Genomic DNA, 25,801 nt, shown 5'->3' on the forward strand with positions numbered 1-25,801 from the left:
AGGTAGCTTTCATCAAACTCTGAAAATCTGTGGAGACGCATGGTGGCGCTGCAGGATAACATCGCTGGGGGAGAAAAACCATTCTATGCTGGATGACGTTCTGGACATTGTTACCCAGTGCAAAAAGAGCACTAGGAAGACAAAAAGAACAAGGCTTCAAGTGGCAAACATAAGCCTCTGAAGATTCGGTGGACATATCAGAGGCACCTTACCCAGAAGTGGGAAGGGTGAAGCGATTCTGCAGGAAGACTTTGGGAAAGGAGCAATGGAGATTGGAGGGGCAGGCGTTCTGCAGATAAGGCAAGTCCTGCTTTTCTTTGTTTTGCTGGGGATGTCTCAAGCGGGGTCTGACTCTGGGCGCTTCTCAGTGGCAGAGGAAATGCAGAGTGGGACCTTTGTAGGCAATCTGGCAAGAGACCTGGGGCTGGAAGTGGGTGAACTATTCTCCAGAGGGGCTCGGGTGGTATCTAATGATAACAAACAGCGATTGCAGCTGGACATAAATACAGGGGATTTGCTCTTAAGTGAAGCACTAGACCGGGAGGAGCTCTGTGGCTCCACCGAGCCCTGTGTGCTGCATTTCCAGATATTAATGAAAAGCCCCTTGCAGTTTTTACGGATTGAGCTCCAGGTCAAGGATATAAATGATCACTCTCCTGTCTTCTTAGAAAATGAAATGCTCTTAGAAATCCCAGAGAATAGTCCTGTCGGTGCTGTCTTCTTACTAGAAAGTGCAAAGGATTTGGATGTAGGAATCAACGCTCTAAAAAACTACACAGTAAGCCCCAACTCTCATTTCCACATTAAAATGAGAGTCAATCCGGATAATAGGAAATACCCAGAGTTAGTTCTGGATAAAGCGCTGGATTATGAAGAACAGTCTGAACTCAACTTCATCCTCACCGCTCTGGATGGCGGGTCTCCGCCTAAGTCTGGGAGTGCCTTGGTCCGGGTGGTGGTCGTGGACATTAATGACAACCCCCCTGAGTTTGAGCAGCCATTTTATGAGGTGAAGATTTCAGAAGATAGCATTCTCGGCTCACCGGTTGTCACCGTCTCAGCTTGGGACTTAGATTCGGGGAAAAACGGGGAAATATCATATATGTTTTCCCATGCCTCAGAAGATATTCGCAAGACATTTGAAATTAACCAAAAGTCTGGAGAAGTGAGTTTAACTTCACCCTTGGATTTTGAAACAACCGAAGCATATTCCATAATCATTCAAGCCACAGATGGGGGAGGCCTTTTTGGAAAATCAACACTCAGAATTCAGGTGATGGATGTGAATGACAATGCTCCTGAAGTGACTGTGTCATCAATTACCAGTTCAATCCCAGAAAATTCTCCAGAGATTGTGGTTATGGTTTTTAGTATCCGAGACAGAGACTCTGGGGAGAATGGGAGGCTGATTTGTTCTGTTTCAGAAAACCTCCCGTTCGTGCTAAAATCTTCAGTTGAGAATTACTACACGTTGGAAACGGAAAGAATGCTGGACAGGGAAAGCCAAGCGGAGTACAACATCACGATCACGGTCACTGACATGGGAACCCCCAGACTGAAAACCGAGCACAACATAACCGTGCTGGTGTCCGACGTCAACGACAACGCCCCCGCCTTCACCCAGACCTCCTACACCCTGTGGGTCCGCGAGAACAACAGCCCCGCCCTGCACATCGGCACCGTCAGCGCCACAGACACAGACGCGGGCGCCAACGCCCAGGTCACCTACTCGCTGCTGCCGCCGCCCGACCCGCACCTGCCCCTCGCCTCCCTCGTGTCCATCAACCCCGACAACGGCCACCTCTTCGCCCTCACGTCCCTGGACTACGAGGCCCTGCGGGCCTTCGAGTTCCGCGTGGGCGCCGCCGACCGCGGCTCGCCCGCGCTCAGCAGCCAGGCGCTGGTGCGCGTGCTCGTGGAGGACGCCAACGACAACGCGCCCTTCGTGCTCTACCCGCTGCAGAACGCCTCGGCGCCCTGCGCCGAGCTGGTGCCCAGGGCGGCCGAGCCCGGCTACCTGGTGACCAAGGTGGTGGCGGTGGACGGCGACGCGGGCCAGAACGCCTGGCTGTCGTACCAGCTGCTCAAGGCCACGGAGCCCGGGCTGTTCGGCGTGTGGGCGCACAACGGCGAGGTGCGCACGGCGCGGCTGCTGAGCGAGCGCGACGCGCCCAAGCAGCGGCTGGTGGTGCTGGTCAAGGACAACGGCGAGCCGCCGCTGTCGGCCAGCGTCACGCTGCACGTGCTGCTGGTGGACGGCTTCTCGCAGCCCTACCTGCCGCCCCCGGAAGCGGAAGCGGCGGCCGCGGCGCCGGCCGACCCGCTCACCGTCTACCTGGTGGTGGCCTTGGCGTCGGTGTCGTCGCTCTTCCTCTTCTCGGTGCTGGTGTTCGTGGCGGTGCGGCTGTGCAGGAGGGGCGGGGCGGGCTCGGCGGGTCGCTGCCCGGTGCCCGAGGGCCACTTCCCGGGCCACCTGGTGGACATCAGCGGCACGGGGACCCTGTCCCAGAGCTACCAGTACGAGGTGTGTCTGACGGGAGGTACTGTAACGAATGAGTTCAAATTCTTGAAGCCGATTCTCCCCAATCTCTCGACCCAACGCCCTGGGAAAGAAACAGAGCAAAATCATACTTCCTACAATAGCTTTGGGTTCAATATTCAGTGTCCATAGTTAACTTTTATATCTAATATGCATGTTGTTTTGTGCTCCTTCCACACCATCGTTATTTTCCCCCAAATATGTGTTTGAAATTGTACTGTTACTTTCATATCTTCGCATGTTGTACCCATCTTCTAAGTGAATGCTTATTTTTGTGGTTGTAATTATTACAAATAATTTATTCTCTAACCAAGGAGATCTTAATTCATAATTAATTCATAATTAATTAACTTGCCTTACACCAAGTAACTTTTTTCTCATGGCTCCCTCTTCAGTTGAACTTTCACTCACAATTATGCTTTTGATAAAATAAAGCAGACCACTTTCAAAGACACTTTCAAAGTATTTCAAGTGTTCAAACATTTCTTCATTTTTTTTGCGATTTTTTCTTGTGATTTAATAATAGTTGCTATTCAGAAATGTCATTTTTCTTTCTTTAAATTCACCACTCTTTTTAATTAGGTTTTTAAAATGTTTATTACTGCTGAAAATATACCTGAAAATAATGTCCTTTGATAAACATAATCATCTTGTTAGGGCCAGAAGGCAATTTTCCTAGTGTCTCTTCTTTATTGATCCTGGAGGGTTACTGTGAAGACATATTAATACTGTGGCCACCCACATAGTCTTGGAATATAAAGTTTTTATTTTCCAGATGTCTCACTAATGTTACAAAGGTATAATGCAATCTAGTAGAATGCAGGCTCCTGAACCATAATTTGTTTACTGTAGAGTAGACTTGTGTGCTAAAGTGTATAATCTTTTGCCTCCTGTGCTCTCCCAGAATACATATACACTGGGCACTAATTTTCAAATTTTGAAATAGCCAATAGAAAAATTATGTAACATACAAACACAATAGAAATGTTTTGTAAACACTACTTAGCTTTTTTGTGATGCAATTTGAAATTGCCTATATTAATCCATTCAATTTAATTTTCAAATGTCATGATCCACTAAATTGATTTCATGACTTACTAATGGGTAGCAATCCAAAGTTTCAAAACCACTTTTCTCAGATATTTGTAGAGCACTGAAAAGTATGAAAAGATAGTCCTTTAACATTCTAGTTTTAAACCTTTTTTCAAGCCATTGTAGGAGAAAGTTTTGTTTCATGCTGTACAAGCTCTAACCAACCACTTTTGCTTTGAGTGACCTGACTATATCATAGAAGAGAAAGCCTTCATTGTTGGGGGAGGATATTTCCAAGAATTTCATCAAAAAGTCTTAAAGTCTGTATGTTGTGGAAGGAAAGTATAGATGAGCAAAATGAGTAGGGGTATAGAGGGAAAGGAAATGTGTTCACATGAGACAGTAGGTATGAGAAAGAGGACATGCATGAGGGTAAAATGATTGCTTTTATTCCTGTGGGGCCACAGACTAGAGTCAATGCCAGGAACTGCCTCTTGAAGATATTCTAATCTTAACATTGTAGAGGGGCTGGGTATTAGTTAATAATGCCTGGAAGTACAATCTCTTGCTCTAGCATATCCAAAATAACTTAATGTTTACACTTCTTGAATGCTAAAATTTCACTGCCAGTTCTTTTGAACTGTATGAACTGATTAATTACTCTTTGAATTTAAGAAAAATGGAGGGAACAAAAGTTCCTCCATGCAGGCTAACTAAATTCTAATTTTCTGTTTTCAGAAATGGAACTAGGAATAAATGAAAGCTTCTTTACATAGAGAACAAAAACTCATATTAATAAATCAAAATATTAAGGTTACCTCCTATATTTACTGTACTTAGTGGGGAAAAGATGGATGACCACTAGCATAAAGAGATCTATGATGGTATAGCTGTCAAAAATAAAGGTGGGAGTGTTCTAGTAGCTTGTTTCCCCAGCAAGCCTGGCCTCTCACATTTATAATAGGGGAAGGGAAAGAGAAGTTTAAACAACTCAGGCAGAAAATTTAACAGGTGCAACAGCAGAGAAAAGCCTGTTGCTTTGGGTTTTTCCACCTACGTGAACAGGAAGACTTGTCTATTTATGGAAAGAACTGTTTCCTGACTCTAGTGGAGAATGGTGAGGACTTCGGAGCTCAGATACAAGTAAATCAACCAGTTCTCTTCAAATGTATTGCTAAAAACAAATTTTGCTCTTATGCTTCAAATAATTTACAGTTAAATTTAAACCAGTGCATAGGAATTCAACTATATCAGCCAATTTTATATTAAAGGACTATAAGTTGTCAATGGGAAGAAGTCACTTACAAAATGGAGATGTAAGGAACTGCTCAGCTTCCCAGAGTTAATTTTCTTGAAAACCCTTGCCAATAAGAACAAACAAACAGTTTAGGTTGGAATTTGCCAAGAGTATGGGAAAGAAAGGGGCTTCCCAGGTGGCTCAGTGGTGAAGAATCCACCTGCCAATGCAGGAGCTGCAGGAGCCCCAAGAGGGTTCCATCTCTGGGTCAGGAATATCCCCTGGAGAAGGTAATGGCAACCCACTCCATATTCTTGCTGGAATAATCCCATGGACAGAGGAGCCTGGTGGGCTACAGTCCATGGACTTGAAAAGAGTTGGACGTGACTGAGCACACATCCACTGGCTAATCTATCGTGGCTTCTCAGTACCTGGGCCACATGCTGTACTTTCTCACTACCCAGGATTATTCTATGAAATATGATTTCAGATCTCTCCCTCTAAGAACACCTTCTATGAGAACCTTCTATGCCTTTACCCCTCTGATCCAGTTACTCCTATCACATCTTGTCTTTGACCTTGTCAAGACCTCCATCCCATGATGCTGCTACTACCTATCAACCCCCTCCTGTTTTAATTTCCTTCCCATCAGCTGACTCCCATTTCACCACTCCCAACCACTCTCATGCTCATATTCTCAATTCTTTTTCAATTTTCCTTCACTCTAGGATTTCCTTTGCCTCCTGATGAAACACCACACTAGATAAATATTTTATCTAGTTAAATTATTCAATAAAAATTCTCTTTTCTCTTACACCTGGGATGCTGCACTCTAAAACAAAGCTTAGAAAATAATCAGTACTATCACCACTAAGGTTATCACATTCAAAATTAATTGGGCTTTCAAGATCAAGAAATCTTTTTATATTTTCCTAAGTAGCATTCTCTTTTACTCTTCATAACAACTTCATACCTACTTATCTTAATTTTTTTTATCTTACTTTAAACTTCTTACCCTACTACTTACATACCACTTGTTAGCAGATGAATTTGCTTAATATCTTAAAGAGAAAACAGAACCATCAGATGGAAATTATCTTAATGTCCTATTCCCAAACCTATACTCTTGATAGCATATGTACTTGTAATTTCCTCTGCTAAGTTCCCTTCCACTTAAGTCCAACTCCTTCATATTTGCTGAATCCTGTCTTTGACAGCCTTCTAGGGGCTTAACACTGATAATATCCTTTCTTGTATATTTTAATTTTCTCCTTCTTTACTCAGTACTGCAAATCAGCATTTTAAAAACATTTCTCTAGGCTTAAAAAACCCTCCTGAGTCCAAATTCCCCTCCAGATACAAATCTACTTTTTTCTTTTGCAGCTAAATTTCTCAAAAGGATTTCCATTTTTACTTCCTCATCCTTCTTGCTTTTCAACCCAGTGCAGTCCGTATTGAAAACTGATATTGTAAAGCTGGTCAAAGATTTCTGTGTAAGTTTTTAAGATTACACTGAGAAATAAGAGTAGTAAAATTACTCAATGGCTTGTAAAACATGTGTCTCTTTCTTGTAACAGCCACAGTGGATAAAGGATTGCATAGACAGGGCAGCTTTGCTCCTCATGGTCCTTCTGGGACCAAAATTTGTTCCAAGTAATTCCTCTTGCATTCCCTGTTGCAATGTCATAATCTACATGACTGTAGCTGGGTCACTGCCACATCTGGGTTCTAGTTGACTAGGAGGGAAAAGATAATCCAGATGTGGCAGACCCAGGAGTGGCAAATGAAAGTTCTATTCACAATGTGTGAGAACTTAGCCACACCTAACTACAAGCGAGGTGGAGTCACCATGTCCTTGGATACAGTTCTATTACTATAAAGAAAAAGGGAACAGATTTTGGCAGACATCTAACAGAATCCTTCACAATGACCATCTCCTTAAATCCAATGGACCATTTTAATATTTGTTTTTCTTGAGTTTTCTGAAGCATTTGCTACTGTCAATCTTCCTCATAGTTTTGAAATACTATTTGCATTTGGTTTCATAATTCTAAACTCTGGGCCTTCCTTGTCTTTTTAAAAAAATACTTCCTTACCTCATCTCTAAATGAAGATATTTATCAAAATTCTGTGCTAAACCTCTTCTATTCTTCTTTGACACATTTTTGCTTGATTTACACGGAGATCTCATGGTTTCGAACACAGGCATACTTCTTTTTATTGCACTTCGTAGAGATTGTGTATTTTTACAAATATAAAGTTTGTGGCAACCCTGCAACAAGCATATCTATTGACACCATTTTTCCAACAGCATTTGCTCACTTTATGTCTCTCTGTAACATTTTGGTAATTCAGTATTTCAAACTTTTCATTTTAACTATATTTGTTATAATAAAACAAAATATAATGGTCATCTGTGATCTTTTTTTTTTTTTTTTTGATCAGTGACCTTTGATGTTACTGTTGTAATCATTTGGGGGAGCACCATGAACTGTACCTGTATAAGACAGTGAACTTAACAGATAAATGTTCTGACTGCCCTACCAACTGGCTGTTCCCCATCTTTCTAACTCTCCTTGGACCTCCCTATTCCCTGAGACACAACAATATTGAAAATAGGCCAATTAATAATCCTACAATTTGCCTTAAGTGTTCAAGTGAAGGGAAGAGTCACATGTGTCATTTTAAATCAAAAGTTAGAAGTTATTAAACTTGGTGAAGAAGGCATGCTGAAAGACAAGAGAGGCTAAACGGCCTCTTGCACCAAAGACCCAGGTGTGAATGGGAAGGCCAAGTTCTCTCTTTTTCTTTCTCTTTTTTAAAATTAATTTATTTGGCTGCTCCAGGTCTTATTTGCAGCACGAGGGATCTTCAATCTTTGTTGCAGCAAGTGAACTCACTTGTGGCATGTGGGATCTAGTTCCCTGACCAAGGATCAAACCCATGACCCCTGCATTGGAAGTGCTGAGTCTTAGCCACTGGACCACCAGAGAAATTCTCCAAGGATAAGTTCTTGAAGGAAATTAAAAGTGCTAATCCAGAGAATACACAAATGATAAGAAAGTGATACAGTCTCACTGCTGATGTGGAGTTTTAGTGACCTGCACAGAAGATCAAACCAGATATATAACATTGATTTAAGCCAAAGTTTAATACAGAAAAAGGCTTCAACTCTTCAATTCTATGAAAGCTGAGAGAAATGAGTAAGTAGTAGAAGAAAATTTTGAAGCTAGCAGAGGTTGGTTCATGAGATTTAAGGAAAGAAGCTGTCTCTAGGACATGAAAGTGCAAGGTGAAGCAGAAAGTTCTGATGCAGAAGTTGCAGCAAGTTATCCAGAAGATCTAGCTAAGATAATTCATGAAGCTGACTACACCATCACAGCTTTTCAGTGTCGATGACGAAGAAGTCATATAGGATTTTCGTAGCTAGAGAGAAGTCAATGCCTCGCTTCAAAGTTTTAAAGGACACGCTGATTCTTTTGTTATGGTCTAACGCAACTGGTAACTTTTAAGTTGAAACCAATGTTTATTGACCTTCCAAAGACCCTAGGACCCTTAAGAATCATGCAAAACCTATTCTGCCTGTGCTCTTTAAATGGAACAACAAAGCCTGGATAACAGTACACCTGTTTACACATGGATTACTGAGTATTTTAAACCCACTGGTGAGACCTAGTGCTGGAGATGTACAACCAGAATAGTGCTGTTTTCATGCCTGCACACAACATCCATTCTGCACCCCATGAATCAAGGAGTCATTTTAATTTTCAAGTCTTAATTATTTAAGAAATACATTTCATAAATCTTTGGCTGCCACAGACGGCGATTTCTCTAATGGATCTGGGCAAAGGAAATTGAAAACCTTTCAAAACAGATTCACCATTCTGGATGCCATCAGAAATACATGATTCATGGGGAGCAATCAAAATATCAATATTAACAGGAAGTTTAGAAGAAGTTTATTTCAACCCTGTGACTCAGGGGTTCAAACCTCAGAGGAGGAAGAAACTTCAGATGTGGTGGAAATAGCAAAAGAACTAGAATTAGAAATGGACCCTGAAGATGTGACTGAACTGCTGAAATCTCATGATGAAACTTTCTCATGGATGAGGAGTTGCTTCTTATGGATGAACAAAGAAAGTGGTTTCTTGAGATGGAATCTACAAGTGAAAATGCTGTGAAGGTTACTGAAATGACAACAAAGGATTTAGAATATGACATAAACTTAGTTGATAAAGTAGCATCAGGGTTTAAAAGAATCAACTCCAATTTTGAAAGCAGTTCCACTATGGGTAAAATGCTCTCAAACAGCATTGTGGGCTACAGAGAAACTGTTGATGAAACAAAGACTCCATTGATGCAGCAAACTGCATTGTTGCCTTAAGAAATTTCCACAGCTACTCCAACATGTAGCAATCATTCTGATCAGTCAGCAGCCATATAATTGGAGTGTAACTGCTTTACGATGTTGTGTTAATTTTGCATGAATCAGCTATATGTACACACATATCCCCTCCCTCTTGAGCATCCCTCCTACCTTTCCTGCTCCCTCCTCTCTAGGTCATTACAGAGCACTGAGCTTCCTGTGCTATACAGCACCTTCCCACTAGCTATGTATTTCACACGTGGTAGCATATATATGCTATCATAATTTCATGCAGCCATGAAATTAAAAGATGCTTGCTCCTTGGAAGAAAAGCTATTACCAACCTAGACAGCATATTAAAAAGCAGAGACATTACTTCGCCGACAAAAGTCCATCTAGTCAAAGCTATGGTTTTTCCAGTAGTCATGTATGGATGTGAGAGTGGACCATAAAGAAAGATAAGCACCAAAGAATTTATGCTTTTGAACTGTGGTGTTGGAGAAGACTCTTGAGAGTCCCTTGGACTGCAAGGAGATCAAACCAGTCAATCCTAAAGAAAATCAGTCCTGAATATTCATTGGAAAGATTGATGCTAAAGCTGAAGCTCCAATACTTCGGCCACCTGATGTGAAGAACTGACTCACTGGAAAAGACTCTGATGCTGGGAAAGATTGAAGGCAGGAGAAGGGGATGACAGAGGATGAGGTGGTTGGATGGCATCACTGATTCGATAGACATGAGTTTGAGCAAGCTCTGGGAGTTGGTGATGGACAGGGAAGCCTGGCATGCTGCAGTCCATGGGGTTGCAAAGAGTCGGACATGACTGAGCAACTGAACTGAACTGAACAAGCACTTACCAGCCACTTAGTAATGTTAAACCATTAGATTCCTACAATAATCATCCCAGAAGGTAAACATTAATATTACCCCTATTTCATAGGTAAGGAAGCAGAGGTACATAATTTGCCCATGACTGTAGACAGTGAGTAGCGGAACTAGGATTCTAATGTAGAGATTGTGAATCCAGAATCCCTGTTCATAACCACTATGCAGTGCTATCTCCTGGGTATAAGATGTCCCTTCTAGATATTTACATATTACTATTTACCAAGGCATACATTTGGCATATTTTGATTACTTGGTATATTTGATTACTTTGGCATATTTTGATTACCAAACTTTCTAGCCTTTAAGCGCCATAAAGACAATGTCATGTCCTTAATATGTAGTTTTTAAAAATATACAAGTGAAAAAGTAATGACAATACTAACCATAACTGACTGAAATCTATTAAGTGTTTACAAGATTGGAGAGGAGAATACATTTGCAATAACTCAAGAAATGGCCTGAATAAGACATAATTTTTTCAGTTCAGGATATTTTAACAGTTCTTTTTGTCAAGCATTCAAAAGTGATAATTCAATGCATTTCATGGACCTTGTTTAAATACTGATTTAAAAGAAAATGGGGAAATGCAAACACAGATCAAATATAAAATGTACTAAGGTTCTATCACTAAATTTGTAGTCCTTATCTGTTAGAGATACTTAATGAAGTATTTAGAGGTAAAAATACATGATGTCTGGTATTTGCTTTAAAATATTCCAGATGAATATATGAATTACTTGTTTAAAGAGAAAAAATTTTTTACTGAAAAAAATTCACAGAGACACATGGTGGCGCTGCAGTATAAGGCAAAAACGGTGCTTCTACAACACAGGGCTCCATTATTCATGAGAACAGAGAACATCCAACCTACTGAAAAGAGAGGTATTAACGCGCTTCACCTACAGACTTGGAGGTTTATATAGACTTCAGAAGTTTCCAACTTAAAAAAAAAAGGCCCTCGGTTTGAAAATTAGGGCTGAACTAAAAAATTTCCACAAAAGAGGTTTCTTGAAAGAACCATGGAGATCAGAGGGGCACTCCTTCTGCGGAAAAGGCAAGTCCTGATTCTCTTTGTTTTACTGGGATTGTCTCAGGCGCGTCCTGAGTCTGTGCCCTATTCTGTGGCAGAGGAAACAGAAATCGGTTCTTTGGTGGCTAATCTGGCAAGGGATCTGGGGCTTGGGGTGGAGGAGCTCTCTTCACGGGAAGCTCGGGTAGTATTTGATGATAATGAAAAGCATTTGCACCTCGATTTGCTGACTGGGGATTTGCTGATAAATGATAAACTTGACCGGGAAGAGTTGTGTGGCTCCACGGAGCCCTGTGTGATGCATTTTCAGATGGTATTGGAGAACCCTTTACAGTTTTTTCAGGCTGAGCTGCACATCAAAGATATAAATGATCACTCCCCTACATTTCTTGACAATGAAATAGTTATTAAAATATCAGAAAGTACCACCATTGGAACTACATTCCTAATGGAGAGTGCCCAAGATTTGGATGTGGGAAGCAACAGTCTTCAAAACTACACAGTTAGCCCCAATTCTCACTTCTACATTAAAATTCAAGACAGCGACGATGGAAAGATATACCCAGAACTGGTCCTGCACAGAGCATTAGATCATGAGGAGGAGCCTGAGCTCATATTAACACTTGTAGCACTGGATGGTGGAAACCCCCCCAGGTCTGGGACAACTTTGGTCCTCATCAAGGTCTTAGACATCAACGACAATGCCCCAGAGTTTCCTCAGAGGCTCTATGAGGTGCAGATCCTGGAAAACGCACAGGTTGGCTCTTGGATTATCACCGTCTCTGCTAAGGATCTGGATGCAGGAAATTATGGGAAAATACTTTATACGTTTTTTCATGCATCAGAAGATATTCGTAAAACATTTGAAATCAACCCAATATCTGGGGAAGTTCATTTGAGATCACAACTGGATTTTGAAGTAGTACAATCCTACACTATAAATATTCAGGCAACAGACGGTGGGGGTCTTTCCGAAGAATGCACTCTTTTGGTTAAAGTAATAGATACAAATGACAATCCGCCAGAAGTGATCATCTCATCAATTACAAAGATAATTCCAGAGAACGCCGCAGAGACCCTTGTGGCTCTTTTTAGTGTCCGAGACCAAGACGCTGGAGAAAATGGAAGGATTATTTGCTCTATCCAAGATGACCTCCCATTTTTTCTGAAACCGACCTTCAAGAACTTTTTCACCCTAGTTTCAGATAAAGCACTGGACAGAGAGGAAAGAGCAGAGTACAACATCACCATCACCGTCACTGACATGGGAACCCCCAGACTGAAAACCGAGCACAACATAACCGTGCTGGTGGCCGACGTCAACGACAACGCCCCCGCCTTCACCCAGACCTCCTACACCCTGTGGGTCCGCGAGAACAACAGCCCCGCCCTGCACATCGGCACCGTCAGCGCCACAGACACAGACGCGGGCGCCAACGCCCAGGTCACCTACTCGCTGCTGCCGCCGCCCGACCCGCACCTGCCCCTCGCCTCCCTCGTGTCCATCAACCCCGACAACGGCCACCTCTTCGCCCTCACGTCCCTGGACTACGAGGCCCTGCGGGCCTTCGAGTTCCGCGTGGGCGCCGCCGACCGCGGCTCGCCCGCGCTCAGCAGCCAGGCGCTGGTGCGCGTGCTCGTGGCGGACGCCAACGACAACGCGCCCTTCGTGCTCTACCCGCTGCAGAACGCCTCGGCGCCCTGCACCGAGCTGGTGCCCAGGGCGGCCGAGCCCGGCTACCTGGTGACCAAGGTGGTGGCGGTGGACGGCGACGCGGGCCAGAACGCCTGGCTGTCGTACCAGCTGCTCAAGGCCACGGAGCCCGGGCTGTTCGGCGTGTGGGCGCACAACGGCGAGGTGCGCACGGCGCGGCTGCTGAGCGAGCGCGACGCGCCCAAGCAGCGGCTGGTGGTGCTGGTCAAGGACAACGGCGAGCCGCCGCTGTCGGCCAGCGTCACGCTGCACGTGCTGCTGGTGGACGGCTTCTCGCAGCCCTACCTGCCGCCCCCGGAAGCGGAAGCGGCGGCCGCGGCGCCGGCCGACCCGCTCACCGTCTACCTGGTGGTGGCCTTGGCGTCGGTGTCGTCGCTCTTCCTCTTCTCGGTGCTGGTGTTCGTGGCGGTGCGGCTGTGCAGGAGGGGCGGGGCGGGCTCGGCGGGTCGCTGCCCGGTGCCCGAGGGCCACTTCCCGGGCCACCTGGTGGACATCAGCGGCACGGGGACCCTGTCCCAGAGCTACCAGTACGAGGTGTGTCTGACGGGAGGAACTGGGACGAATGAATTTAAATTTCTGAAGCCGATTATCCCTAATCTTCCAGTTCAAGACACCGGTAGGCATATAGGGGAACATGAGAACTTTAGAAATAGCTTTGGACTCAACCTTCAGTAAAATAATTTAAACTTCTGATCTTTTGTTATTCTTGGCAAACTGTAGACCCCTCCTTTTTTTGGTAGGCCCCTTTTTGCCAATCTGTAATATAGTTCATGTTGGATGGTAGTTGCATGTATTATCATTTCTCATGATCCCCTCGCTTTAAAAATCTTTAGTGGCTTTAAAAAATTAGTGGCTATAATATAATGGAAATATAGTTTTCTGATTTTTTTGTAATTTGGTCTAAATGTCATAGTAATGGAGTTATTGCTAATTTTTTGTTGTGACAATGGTGTGATTATTATTTGGAGGTGCAAATTCTAAAGTATTAGGGAATGCCACTATATATGTAATTTACTTCTAGATATTTCATCAAAGCATAGATAGATACATCGAAGATTAAAAGTTCTATTGACTGGGTGGAAAGTATATTGGATCTTAATGCACTCTTCCCTTTGAAATTTTTTATCATAAAGGGTAAAAGTGCTACCTGTCCATCTTCAGTAGTAGGGTACCTTATTTGTTTTGGTTATTGTTATATCGTGTTTTTCATGAATTCAATTTATGACAAAAGTGACCAAATTGAAAATTAGTGATTTCTTAAGTAATTTTCCTTTTTTCTCATTGTTGATGGTGTTTTGAGGGGAGGAGTTCTGCTATTTTACATTGCTGCTTTGTTTTCTCTCAATATGCCACATTTGCCAGTTTAAATTTGTATTATTTTATAGTGTTCATTACATATCTTGATTGCTTATGGTGTCATCTTAAGTAAAATACTCTTCCATTAGAAGAATATAGATACAAACATTAATAATTAAGATGAAAATTCAGACTGTTAAAGAAATGAACTCGGTTCACTTTTCTCTTAATTTTTAAAAGTAAATATCAAAAATCCTTAACATTTGTGCTCTTTCTCAGATGTTCACAAAGGATGGGTCTATATTAATGGCTTATAGATGCCCCATGGTGTTCCAAATCATAATATATCCAATCTATAAGGGTACAGTTCAGTACAGATTTTGGTAACTAGAATGTAGTGTGGATAATAAAGCTACTGTGCATACACACTTCTGTGATTTCTCTTACAAAATTAAATATTATAGACTAGATGATGTAGTAAAATGCAATTTTGCTGACATTGTGAAATGTGTAAAACAAATTCCAGTTTTCTCAGGAAATTTTTCTTTGCTTCATGAAGCTTTTACTGGTCTTATTTTGCATTGCAACAGATACTTACTAGTTGTGAGAATTTTATTAACTAGACATTTAAGCAGTACTGCTGCTGCTGCTGCTAAGTCGCTTCAGTCGTGTCTGACTCTGTGTGACCCCATAGACAGTCCACCAGGCTCCCCCATCCCTGAGATTCTCCAGGCAAGAACCCTGGAGTTGTTTGCCATTTCCTTCTCCAATGCATAAAAGTGAAAAGTGAAAGTGAAGCCTCTCAGTCGTGTCTGACTCTTAAAGACCCCATGGACCGCACGCAGCCTACCAGGCTCCTCCGTACATGGGGTTTTCCAGGCAAGAGTACTAGAGTGGGGTGCCATTGCCTTCTCCGTAAGGCAGTACAGTCCTGAAAAAAAAAATGTTTGGACCCTCTTTATCTCTCAGAGGCATAAGAAACAAATCTTATTTTTCTTATGCATAAGAGTAAGAATAGACAAGAACAAAATACTCTACTTGAATAATTCAGAAACAAGCTTGTACACTGCCAGATAGAATGAAATTCAAGATCAGATCCTTTTATATAGGAAAATTTAGTCATGATTGAAGAGGTGTCAAAATTACTGGGGGGGGAGGGAGAGACTGATTACTTTTCCAGTAAAATTGACTGGAAAATTCACTATATAAAGAAAATACCTAAGTAAAAATATCTTTACAACCTTACTATTGGTTTCACTTTCTTAAACGAGGTTTTAAAAGTGCAAACAGGAAGTGGAAGGGAGGTTCAGGAGGAAAAATGTGTATACCTATGGCTGATTCATGCTGATGTATGGTTGAAACTAACACAATATTATAAAGCAATTATCCTTCAATTAAAAAATAATAAATTTTGAAAAGTGCAAACAATAAAGATAAAAACTGACAAACATTACTACCTTAAAACTAGAGGATAGCTCAGATAAACTAGCAGATGGGATGCAGGGAGAAGCTACTTGCAACATTTTAACTCAGAAGGATTAATATTTAGATTATTCAGATAACTCCTCAGATCAGCAAAAGTCAGAAAATCAAGGGAGCCAATAGAATGTTTTTTAAAGGACAAAAGAGAAAAGTAATTCAAAAGAGGGGAAAACAAAGTCTGAAAAGAACACGAAGTGACACACAACCTCATTAGTTGATGATATACATGATAAAATAATTTTACACCCATAGATGAGAAATTTGGGTAACATCGTATGGAACCATAGATGTATATGCATAGAAAATTGCATATACCCCCATTTTGAGGGAATTTCAATAGTATTTAATGAAATTTAGTATGTATGTAAATTTAGTTTTACTAAAAATATAAAAATATACACATTTTAAGATCTAGCATTTCTACTTTGGGGCATATAGCCAGAAAATTCTAATACAGCTTTTCAAAGTGATGTGCATAAGAATGTTTATCTTGGGAAAGCAAAGAATAGGAGTCTGTCTACATATTCATCAGTAAAGCAATTGATAAATGTGAAACATATTTGTGAAGGAGCACTATGCGTTATTCATAAGGAGTGAACTTCCTCTGCCTACAATCCTACAATCTGCAGGAAACCTGGGTTGGATTCCTGGGTCAGGAAGATCCCCTGGAGAAGGGAATGGCAACCCACTCCAGTATACTTGCCTGAAGAATTCCATGGACAGAGGAGCCTGGTGAGCTATACTCCACCGGGTAACAAAGAGTCAGACATGACTGAGCAGCTAACACTTCACTTCACTTTACTGTGCAGTGTTGAAAAGGAGTGAACTTGGTGTACAATCACATGGATAAATTCCAAATGTTTTAAAAGGAAGAAAAAAGGAAAAAAGAAAAAAGGAGACTGAGATTTATAGTACAGTACCAATATATCCATATAATACATAATATCTTACACTTGTAAAAATATACAAATATACATATTGGAAGAAAGGAAGAAGGAACAGATGTAGGAAAGAAGATGTGTGTTTTACATAGGGGTGTGGACGGAAGTATGAGCTATACCAATATCAATGACAAAAAAAAACTATTCAAAGACACTGCTTAAATTGATTGCAGCATCATAGTTGATTTAGTATTGATCAGATCAAGTCGGTTAAAATATATATATTATTTCTGTGTCCTCTCAATAAGATCAATTCCCCACACTCCATGAGAACAAAGTATCTGCTTCTCATTTTGAGACATAACAATATCCTTGAGATTTTATATTTTTAGTAAGGGTGGTATAGATTATGTACACCAACACTCCTACTGGAAAAAATAGCTTAATAACACACTAATACATTGTCAGGTCACAGTTAATGTTAAAAGATAATTCAGAAAGATAAAACAACACCCAATCCATTTTTTTCCCTGGGATTTGGAATTCTGGGAAATGTGAACCTCTATTTTGATGGTGTATTATGGGGGAGAAAATCAAAGCCTAACATACTGAGAAGCTGATAGAAGACCTTCACTTCAATAAGTCTGGATTCCTAAGAACTACCACCTTTATGATAATAAACTGGAAATTGATGAGCCCCTGTGTGCAATTTTAGCCTTGAACTTGATTTTTAAGGTTGAACTTAATTTAAGGTGGTAGTTGACAAGCAGTCGTCCCAGATCTTGATAGAACCAAATGGAGACCTTCTATGAAAGAAGGTTTATTCATCTTATGCCTAGAATTATTTATATAATTTTTATGTTAACTTGAATATAAAGAAAACTGCATGCACAAAGAAATATGACACCATGAGTGAATCCCAGCAAAACACAGAACAAAAAAATAAACAAACAAACTTGCAAATGGGCTTCCCTGGTGGCTCAGACAGTAAAGAATCTGCCTGCAATGCAGGAGACCAGGGATCCCCTAAAGGAGAAAATGGCTACCTACTCCAGTATTCTTGCCTGGAGAATTCCATGGACAGAGGAAGTCTGGTGGGCTATGGTGCATGGGGCCGCAAAGAGCTGAACGCCTAACAATTTCACTTTTCAAATTTGCAAACACTTCAGATGTTTCAATTATCAGACACACTCTATAATAAGCTAACAACTTCAATTGAAGTAAAATATATACTTTAAAATGTACAGGGAACAAGAAACAATAAAATATGAAAGATTAGGGAAGAATCAAGTAGAACTCCTATAATTGAAAAATGTGATACAATTTTAAGCTGCATAAAAGGTTTAATAGAAAACTAAATGCAACAAAATAATTTGTGGAGCAAAAGGTAGGGCAGAAAATAACTTATCCCACATGCAACTCATAGGGTTAATAAGATAGAAAATATGGGGGAGATGGTTAGAAAAGGATAACAGGGTAAACAAGTTTAACATATTTATCCAGAGTTCTAGGAGAGATGAGAAAGACTGGATCGGAGGCAATATTTGAAAAACTAATTACTGGGGGACTTCCCTGGTGGTCCAATGGTTAAGAATCCACTTTGCAATGCAGGAGACATAGGTTGGATCCTTGATCTAACAACTAGATCCCACATGCTGCTAGAGGGAACTACTGAAGCCCCTGAGCCAGCTTAGGGCTACTGCTGGTACTAGAGCTGGTGCTCCTCAACAGGAGAAGCCACCAAAATGGGAAGTCTGAGCACCACAACTGGAGAGTAGCCCCTGCTTGCTGCAATTAGAGAAAGGCTGCATGCAGCAATGAAGACCATGGTGCAGCCAATAAATAAATCTAAAAAAAAATAATGGCTGGGAATTCTTCAGAATTAATGAAAACATAAGTGCACAGATTCAAGAGACTCAAATAAGCCTAACAGGATAAACAAAAGATAACCATACCTGGAAACATCATTGTGAAATTTGAAAAAAGCAGAATTTTTTTTAAAGAAAAGTCACAGAAAAAAGACTTTTCGTGTTTAGACACATGACAGACTGAAAGCTATGTTCCATGTTGACAACTTCTCAACAGTAGCAATGGAAATTTTAAAAAAGTAAACTACCTTCAAAGTGCTAAAAGAAATAGCAAACCTTCCTGCCTAAATAGTCTTTGCTTGTCATCAAATGAGGGAATCAAATCAACTGGATGTCAGTTGATTTTAAATTAATCAAGATCATGGGAGAGAAGTGGGGTAAAGCTAGTTTTCAAATACAACTTCTTATAATTTTCCTCTGTCCGTCCCTTACTACAGTCTTAAGTCCAGGAATTTGACTTACTCTCTAGCCTTCTTCATCTCTAGTGACATCCAATTCTTCCCTAGTCTAGCAGATCTATATAACCATGACCACTTCTAAAGAGAGTAGTCTTAAGAAAAAAAAGAGTAGTCTTTTAGAGCTGCCTCTCTAAAATCATAAATTCAAACATATTTCTCTTAATTTACAGCTTACATTATTTCTCTAAGGGCTTCAGTCACCATTCAGATCAATAAGTCCCAAATTTTCTCTGCAGCCCAAACCTCCTTCCTCACTTTATATAATGTAAGATCATTTATGTAATAATTTATATGGATGCTCTATGGACACTTTAAACTCAACATGTTTTACATCAAAGTTTTCCCTTCATCAAAACTAAATGTTTTCTCTAGCTCTATACATATGCCTTCTGGTCTTCCTATGTTCACTCTATCAGTTAACAGAACTAACACTCACCCAGTTCCCTAAGCCTGAAAAAAAAACGTACATTTACTTTTACTCATTCTTATTCTACTCTGTTTAATCACCACATACTGCATATTTTATCTTTATTATCCTAAGACAACTCTATAACTGCATTTGTAGATGAGAGCAATATCACCTCTTAACTGTATTAATGCAACAACTTCTAATCTGTCCCTTGCCTTTAGTCTTACTCCTCTGTGATTTATCATCAACTCTGAAACAAGATCATATTTTAAAAAATAAAACTGGGTCATGTCACTTTTCTATTTACAACCTTTCAATAATCTCACATTTCTATTTATGTAGAGTCCAAATACCTTGGCATGTGTTACAAAATTATTTGTTGATCTTTCTAATCTCACCATTTCTCTCTTCTTGCTCTATGACTCAGCCATACTGATCCTATTTCAGTTCTTCCAAAACATTTCTTTCATTTTGGATCTGTACAACCATGTTTTTAGTTTGCTGGAAATTTTAGCCCATGTCCAGTTTTTATTTGGATTACTCATACTCATGTTTCGTGTATCAAACCAGAATTTACTTTTTCCAGAAAAGTCTTTCCTGTACTTCCAAATTCTGGTTAGGTGACCCTATGCTCTTATACAAGCATGAACTTTTGCTTATCATGGCATTCATTATGCTCTATTTTAAATGTGTGATCACTTTTCTGCCTCCATCTTTCAGGACAGAAACTATGTCTGTTTCCCATCCTACCCCTAACACTATCACCGTGCCTAGCACAAAGTATATGTTTAATAAATATTTGCCAAACAAATTAATGAATGGAGGAATAAAATATGTATAATTATATCTCTGAAAGGCTTGGGTGTACAAAACAGAACTCAGTTCCACAACTAAACTGGGCTCCAGTTCGTTCAACTTTAAAAATGTTGACAGAAACTGGACATATTTTACATTATTCAATACTGATGAGCATTTACTTTTTACTGCTGCCAGGAAGGTCACTTATGGAGTATTCCTAAGTAAACAGTACCATTTACCCAGCCAGTATTGTCCAGCCTCCCCTGAAAAACTGTTTTCATATACCAGGTTCAGTTTCCAGTGCATGCCTTTATCCTTATCATTTTTTTGAAGTGTATTTGCCGATACCTAGAGAAGACTAAGATCTCTGGTCCCATTTCCAATTTTCCTTGGAAACTCTTGCTCACTAAGTCAATTACATAGAAGAGTCCTCTTAACTATTTTTAGTTGTTTTATATATTGTCTTCAGAGGGAGCATAACTTATCTGAGCTTGGGATGATATCTTAAATACACTTTATATCCACCACAGCTCTAGAGATATAGTCTATTGTGTTAAAGACGTAAAAGTAACAGCATCACATAGGACAAAGAAAAAACTTAGAAAAGAAATATAGGAGAAAAGAAATCTGGAGAAATATAGAAATACAGGAGAAAATACCTTTTGCACCATCAACAAACACAGGATAAATTAATATTTTGTCTTAAACTTACTTAACTATATTTAAAACCTGAGAATCTGCAGAGTCGCGTGGTGGCGCTGCAGGATAACACTGGGAAATATTTGTACCATCAGAAGCTCTGGTTTCCGTGAACCTTTGGAACTGGGAGTGCCGGAGAACCAGTGGTGATTTTTAAAAGAGGCTTTCAAGAGAAAGCCAGGGAGCCAAAAACTCCTTTGCCACAAAACTGCAAGTCTACAGGCTCCCAAAGGTTCATGCTGATAAGAGAAGCTGTTTGAGATCGCACTGAAATATTTCCGCAGAAAGGCATTTGACTAGGGAGCCATGGAGCTAGGAAAAGGAAACCCTCAACAGATAAGGCAAGTGCTGCTTTTCTTTGTTTTCCTGGGAGGGTCTTTGGTGTGTTCAGAAACCTGGCGCTATTCTGTAGCAGAGGAAACGGAGATCGGCTCCTTTATAGGCAACGTGGTGAAAGACATAGGTTTGGGTGTGGAAGACCTGTCTGCAAGGGGGGCCAGAGTCATCTTTGACGATTATAAACCACACTTGCGGTTGGATCTGCAGACTGGCAACTTGCTCTTAAATGAGCAACCGGACCGAGAGGCACTTTGCGATCTTACCGAGCCATGTATATTGCATTTCCAGGTATTACTTGAAAATCCTTTGCAATTTTTTCGAGCTGAGCTTTGGGTTGAAGACATAAATGATCACACTCCCACGTTCACAGACAAACATATATTTCTGAAAATCTCAGAAAGCACTGCTCCAGGAACCTCGTTCCAAATGGACAGCGCTCAGGACTTGGATGTAGGAAAGAATGGTGTCCAAAACTACACGTTAAATCCCAATCCTCATTTCCACCTTAAACTGCAAGACAGTGAGGAAGGTACAAAATACCCAGAGCTGTTACTGGACCAACCTCTGGATAGAGAAAAGGAGCCTGAGCTTAGATTAACGCTAACAGCCCTGGATGGCGGGTCTCCACCGAGGTCTGGAACTGCACTGGTGCGTGTGTTGGTCTTAGATATCAATGACAATGCCCCACAGTTTGAGAGATCCATCTATGAGGTTCCGATACCAGAAAACAGCCCTCTGGACTTCTTGGTCGTCAAGGTATCTGCTACAGATTTAGACGCAGGAATAAATGGAGAACTATCTTACTCATTTTCCCACGTTTCCAGAGACATACAGAAGACATTTGAAATCCATCCAATTTCTGGTGAAGTCCGTTTAAAAGCGTTTCTGGATTTCGAATTAGTTCAGTCTTACACAATAAATATCCAGGCCATTGACGGTGGGAGCCTTTCAGGAAAATCAGTAATTTTAGTTAGTGTTGTAGATGTGAATGACAACCCGCCAGAAGTAGTCGTAACATCTCTTACCAGTCCCATACCAGAAAATTCATCGCCTGAAATGGTGGTCGCGGTTTTTAGCCTCCGAGACCCAGACTCTGGCGACAACGGGAGGATGGTTTGCTCAATTCAGGACAACCTTCCGTTTCTCTTGAAGCCTAATTTCAAAAATTTCTACACCTTGGAAACAGAGAGCCCACTGGACAGAGAGAGCAAAGCCGAGTACAACATCACGATCACGGTCACTGACATGGGAACCCCCAGACTGAAAACCGAGCACAACATAACCGTGCTGGTGGCCGACGTCAACGACAACGCCCCCGCCTTCACCCAGACCTCCTACACCCTGTGGGTCCGCGAGAACAACAGCCCCGCCCTGCACATCGGCACCGTCAGCGCCACAGACACAGACGCGGGCGCCAACGCCCAGGTCACCTACTCGCTGCTGCCGCCGCCCGACCCGCACCTGCCCCTCGCCTCCCTCGTGTCCATCAACCCCGACAACGGCCACCTCTTCGCCCTCACGTCCCTGGACTACGAGGCCCTGCGGGCCTTCGAGTTCCGCGTGGGCGCCGCCGACCGCGGCTCGCCCGCGCTCAGCAGCCAGGCGCTGGTGCGCGTGCTCGTGGCGGACGCCAACGACAACGCGCCCTTCGTGCTCTACCCGCTGCAGAACGCCTCGGCGCCCTGCGCCGAGCTGGTGCCCAGGGCGGCCGAGCCCGGCTACCTGGTGACCAAGGTGGTGGCGGTGGACGGCGACGCGGGCCAGAACGCCTGGCTGTCGTACCAGCTGCTCAAGGCCACGGAGCCCGGGCTGTTCGGCGTGTGGGCGCACAACGGCGAGGTGCGCACGGCGCGGCTGCTGAGCGAGCGCGACGCGCCCAAGCAGCGGCTGGTGGTGCTGGTCAAGGACAACGGCGAGCCGCCGCTGTCGGCCAGCGTCACGCTGCACGTGCTGCTGGTGGACGGCTTCTCGCAGCCCTACCTGCCGCCCCCGGAAGCGGAAGCGGCGGCCGCGGCGCCGGCCGACCCGCTCACCGTCTACCTGGTGGTGGCCTTGGCGTCGGTGTCGTCGCTCTTCCTCTTCTCGGTGCTGGTGTTCGTGGCGGTGCGGCTGTGCAGGAGGGGCGGGGCGGGCTCGGCGGGTCGCTGCCCGGTGCCCGAGGGCCACTTCCCGGGCCACCTGGTGGACGTCAGCGGCACGGGGACCCTGTCCCAGAGCTACCAGTACGAGGTGTGTCTGACTGGAGGAACTGGGACCAGAGAGTTCAAGGTTCTGAAGTCTGTTGCCTCTAATCATCGGGGGTCCGTGATTAATGTAGAAGAAAACTCAGACTTTCTAGATAGTTTTGGATTCAATTAGGAATTTATCAGTTTATTGGAGTTGAAAGTTTTTTCAAAATATACTGTTCCCATTAGCTTTTAGATCCATATAGAATTTTTTTTGCTGATTTCATTTTCCTAGTTAAGAAGGTTAGCAATTTTTCTTAAGTGTATAGTCATATGTATGCTCTTTATTCTATTTTGATGGAAAGATCTTTCAACTTAATTACTGCAAAGTCACAAACATTTGTTCAATTTTTCAACTTTTTGTCATCAAACACTATTGATTTGAAAATAACCCCAGACGCATTCTGTTTATTGTTCAAAAACTGCTTCCTAAAAAAAAAAACAAAAAACTGCTTCCTAATTTTTTGATACTGTGGTTATGTAGGAGATGGGCATCATAAAATATAATGAATTATTAGTATATCTTATATTGAATCATATTATGCCTACCTGTCTTAAATTTTTTAATGGAGAAATGTCTGCAAAATGCATGTTTTTGTTTCACAATTGTATTAAATGGAAAAGACTACAATTTCTCCTATACTTAGACTTTTGCTCTCTTTACATCAACCTTCTGTATATAACATATATGTTACTGAAATATTAGATTATTTAAAAATATTTAAATAGGTCCCTTTTGTGTCTATCTATCCCACCCTACCTTTTTCAGAAAACAACTCTCTTCAGTAATAGTATATTGTTGCAGCCATGTTTATTTTATATGACTTACCTCCCTCTGTGATTTCAGATAATCAGACAAGGTGGTAGACATTGCTGATACAAGCTTGACCAATCTCATTTTCTCTGCTTTAAAAAATGGCTTTATAAACTAGTATAAAATAGCCCATTAGATACCTAACAAGAAAATTATATCATGATGGCTAAATACATGAAAAAAGCACCAAAATCAATCTACTTAGATAAGAAGGAAGGAGATGCCTAAAGAGTAACCTTGTTGTGGATTTTCTGATCTCTTTCAAGTAAGATTTCTCTATTGAGTTTTTGGAAACAAATATGCAATATTTTAATAAATTTCCCTCTAAATGACATGGCCAAATTGTTTTTTCCCCTTGTCAAAAGCACTTTTAAGTAGTCTTGCATGGATTGGACCTTACTATTGGTTTGAGATGTTAAAAATAATGGTTTTCATATTAATGTACTATTTAGGATCAAAGATTGTGGAATATTAGTAGTCTCTGAGGATCTATAAAGAATTGATGGATATTTCCAAACTGAATGGTCTTTGGAGTGTTTAACAGAAGTTAGAAATTCCTAGCAAAACACTTTCTTACCTAGTAAAATAATAGGTCCCACAGTAGAATTTTCTGCAACCCTATGGACTAAAGCCTGCCAGGTTCCTCTGTCCATGGGATTCTCCACACAAGAATACTGGAGTGGGTTGCCATGCCCTTCTCCAAGGGATCTTCCCAATCCAGGGATTGAACCTGCATCTCTTCTGTCTCTTGTATTGGCAAGCAGGTTCTTTACCACTAGTGTTACCTGGGAAGAAGCCCATTATGACATTAATGATATTAAAAAAACACTGACAATGTAAAATGTGTTCTTAAAAGATGTACAACTTATTTGTAGGTTCACTAGAGCTTTGTTATTATGTTCTTTATTATAATATATTCCTTTGCTTATAGGAACCAGGGCATTTTGCCATTTAATGAAAAAAACATTTTATGCCATTCTGAATTATTTCAAATTTCTATTCATAAGAGCATAGGAAAAAAACAAACATTTGAGAACATGCTGTCTTGTTTATCCAGCTCATATAATGAAGTAGGATATCAACAAAACTGGCGGCTTCTATATTAGGAGGAGAATCCATCCACCAGAATTTTAAAATTAATTGTGACTTATTCGTTGATCTAGTCAACAAATACTTGTTGAGTATCTACAGGAATGCTCTGCCAGGAACTGTTCTCGATGTTAGTGGGTCTAAAGGTGAACAAAACAAAGTTCTCAAACTCAATGATGACACAAAAAAGAAACAAATATGTAAATATGTACATACATGCTTTATAAGACAATGATTAATGCTAGGGAAAAAGAGAAGGGTAAGAGAGATGGGAAGTGCCCTCATATGCATTTTCGCATAGTTTGAAAGTTTCATAAAATCTTAATTCTCTGACCTTATGTATAATAGGTATTATAAACTGGACTTAAATGGTAGCTTTTTCCTTTATGTGATTCAAACAATGGAAACCACAATTCTGGCACATGGGGTACATATAATTTAAAAGCATATGTAGAGGAATTCCTTCTGTTTCGTGGAAAGACTTTTAATAAATCACATGGGCTTGTATTGTTATTTTTACAAGATGAAGATGACTGATCATCATTAAGTGTCCTTTCACTTCTAAGTTCTCCTCAAAGCACCTCACCTAGACAGCAGGTTCTAGAAGGTAGGGACAATGTCTGGATTGTTTACTGAT

At 41.4% G+C, this 25,801-nt stretch overlaps 4 protein-coding genes across 4 annotated transcripts in view; all 4 read left to right on the top strand.

Annotated features, from left to right (window-relative positions):
• The window catches only part of LOC133062486 (protocadherin beta-6-like), a 78,091-nt gene that overhangs the window by 22,351 nt on the left and 29,939 nt on the right, over positions 1–25,801 (top strand). The window lies entirely within an intron of this gene.
• On the top strand, positions 72–7,157 carry LOC133062482 (protocadherin beta-11-like). Its single transcript, XM_061151521.1, has one exon. It carries the CDS (start codon positions 266–268, stop codon positions 2,669–2,671), a length of 2,406 nt encoding a protein of 801 aa, XP_061007504.1. The 5' UTR covers positions 72–265; the 3' UTR covers positions 2,672–7,157.
• Positions 10,929–15,358, top strand: LOC133062483 (protocadherin beta-14). The gene has a single exon (XM_061151522.1). It carries the CDS (start codon positions 11,082–11,084, stop codon positions 13,479–13,481), a length of 2,400 nt encoding a protein of 799 aa, XP_061007505.1. The 5' UTR covers positions 10,929–11,081; the 3' UTR covers positions 13,482–15,358.
• LOC133062485 (protocadherin beta-18-like) lies at positions 20,152–24,219 on the top strand. Its single transcript, XM_061151524.1, has one exon. The coding sequence runs from the start codon at positions 21,004–21,006 to the stop codon at positions 23,392–23,394; it is 2,391 nt and encodes a 796-aa protein (XP_061007507.1). The 5' UTR covers positions 20,152–21,003; the 3' UTR covers positions 23,395–24,219.

Source organism: Dama dama, chromosome 9, assembly GCF_033118175.1.
Source record: "Dama dama isolate Ldn47 chromosome 9, ASM3311817v1, whole genome shotgun sequence".
NCBI lineage: Eukaryota > Metazoa > Chordata > Mammalia > Artiodactyla > Cervidae > Dama > Dama dama.

Bases quoted from the DNA above. Each gene is read 5' to 3' on its own strand.
- LOC133062483 (XM_061151522.1), top strand. From the start codon at position 11,082: ATGGAGATCAGAGGGGCACTCCTTCTGCGGAAAAGGCAAGTCCTGATT.
- LOC133062485 (XM_061151524.1), top strand. From the start codon at position 21,004: ATGGAGCTAGGAAAAGGAAACCCTCAACAGATAAGGCAAGTGCTGCTT.
- LOC133062482 (XM_061151521.1), top strand. From the start codon at position 266: ATGGAGATTGGAGGGGCAGGCGTTCTGCAGATAAGGCAAGTCCTGCTT.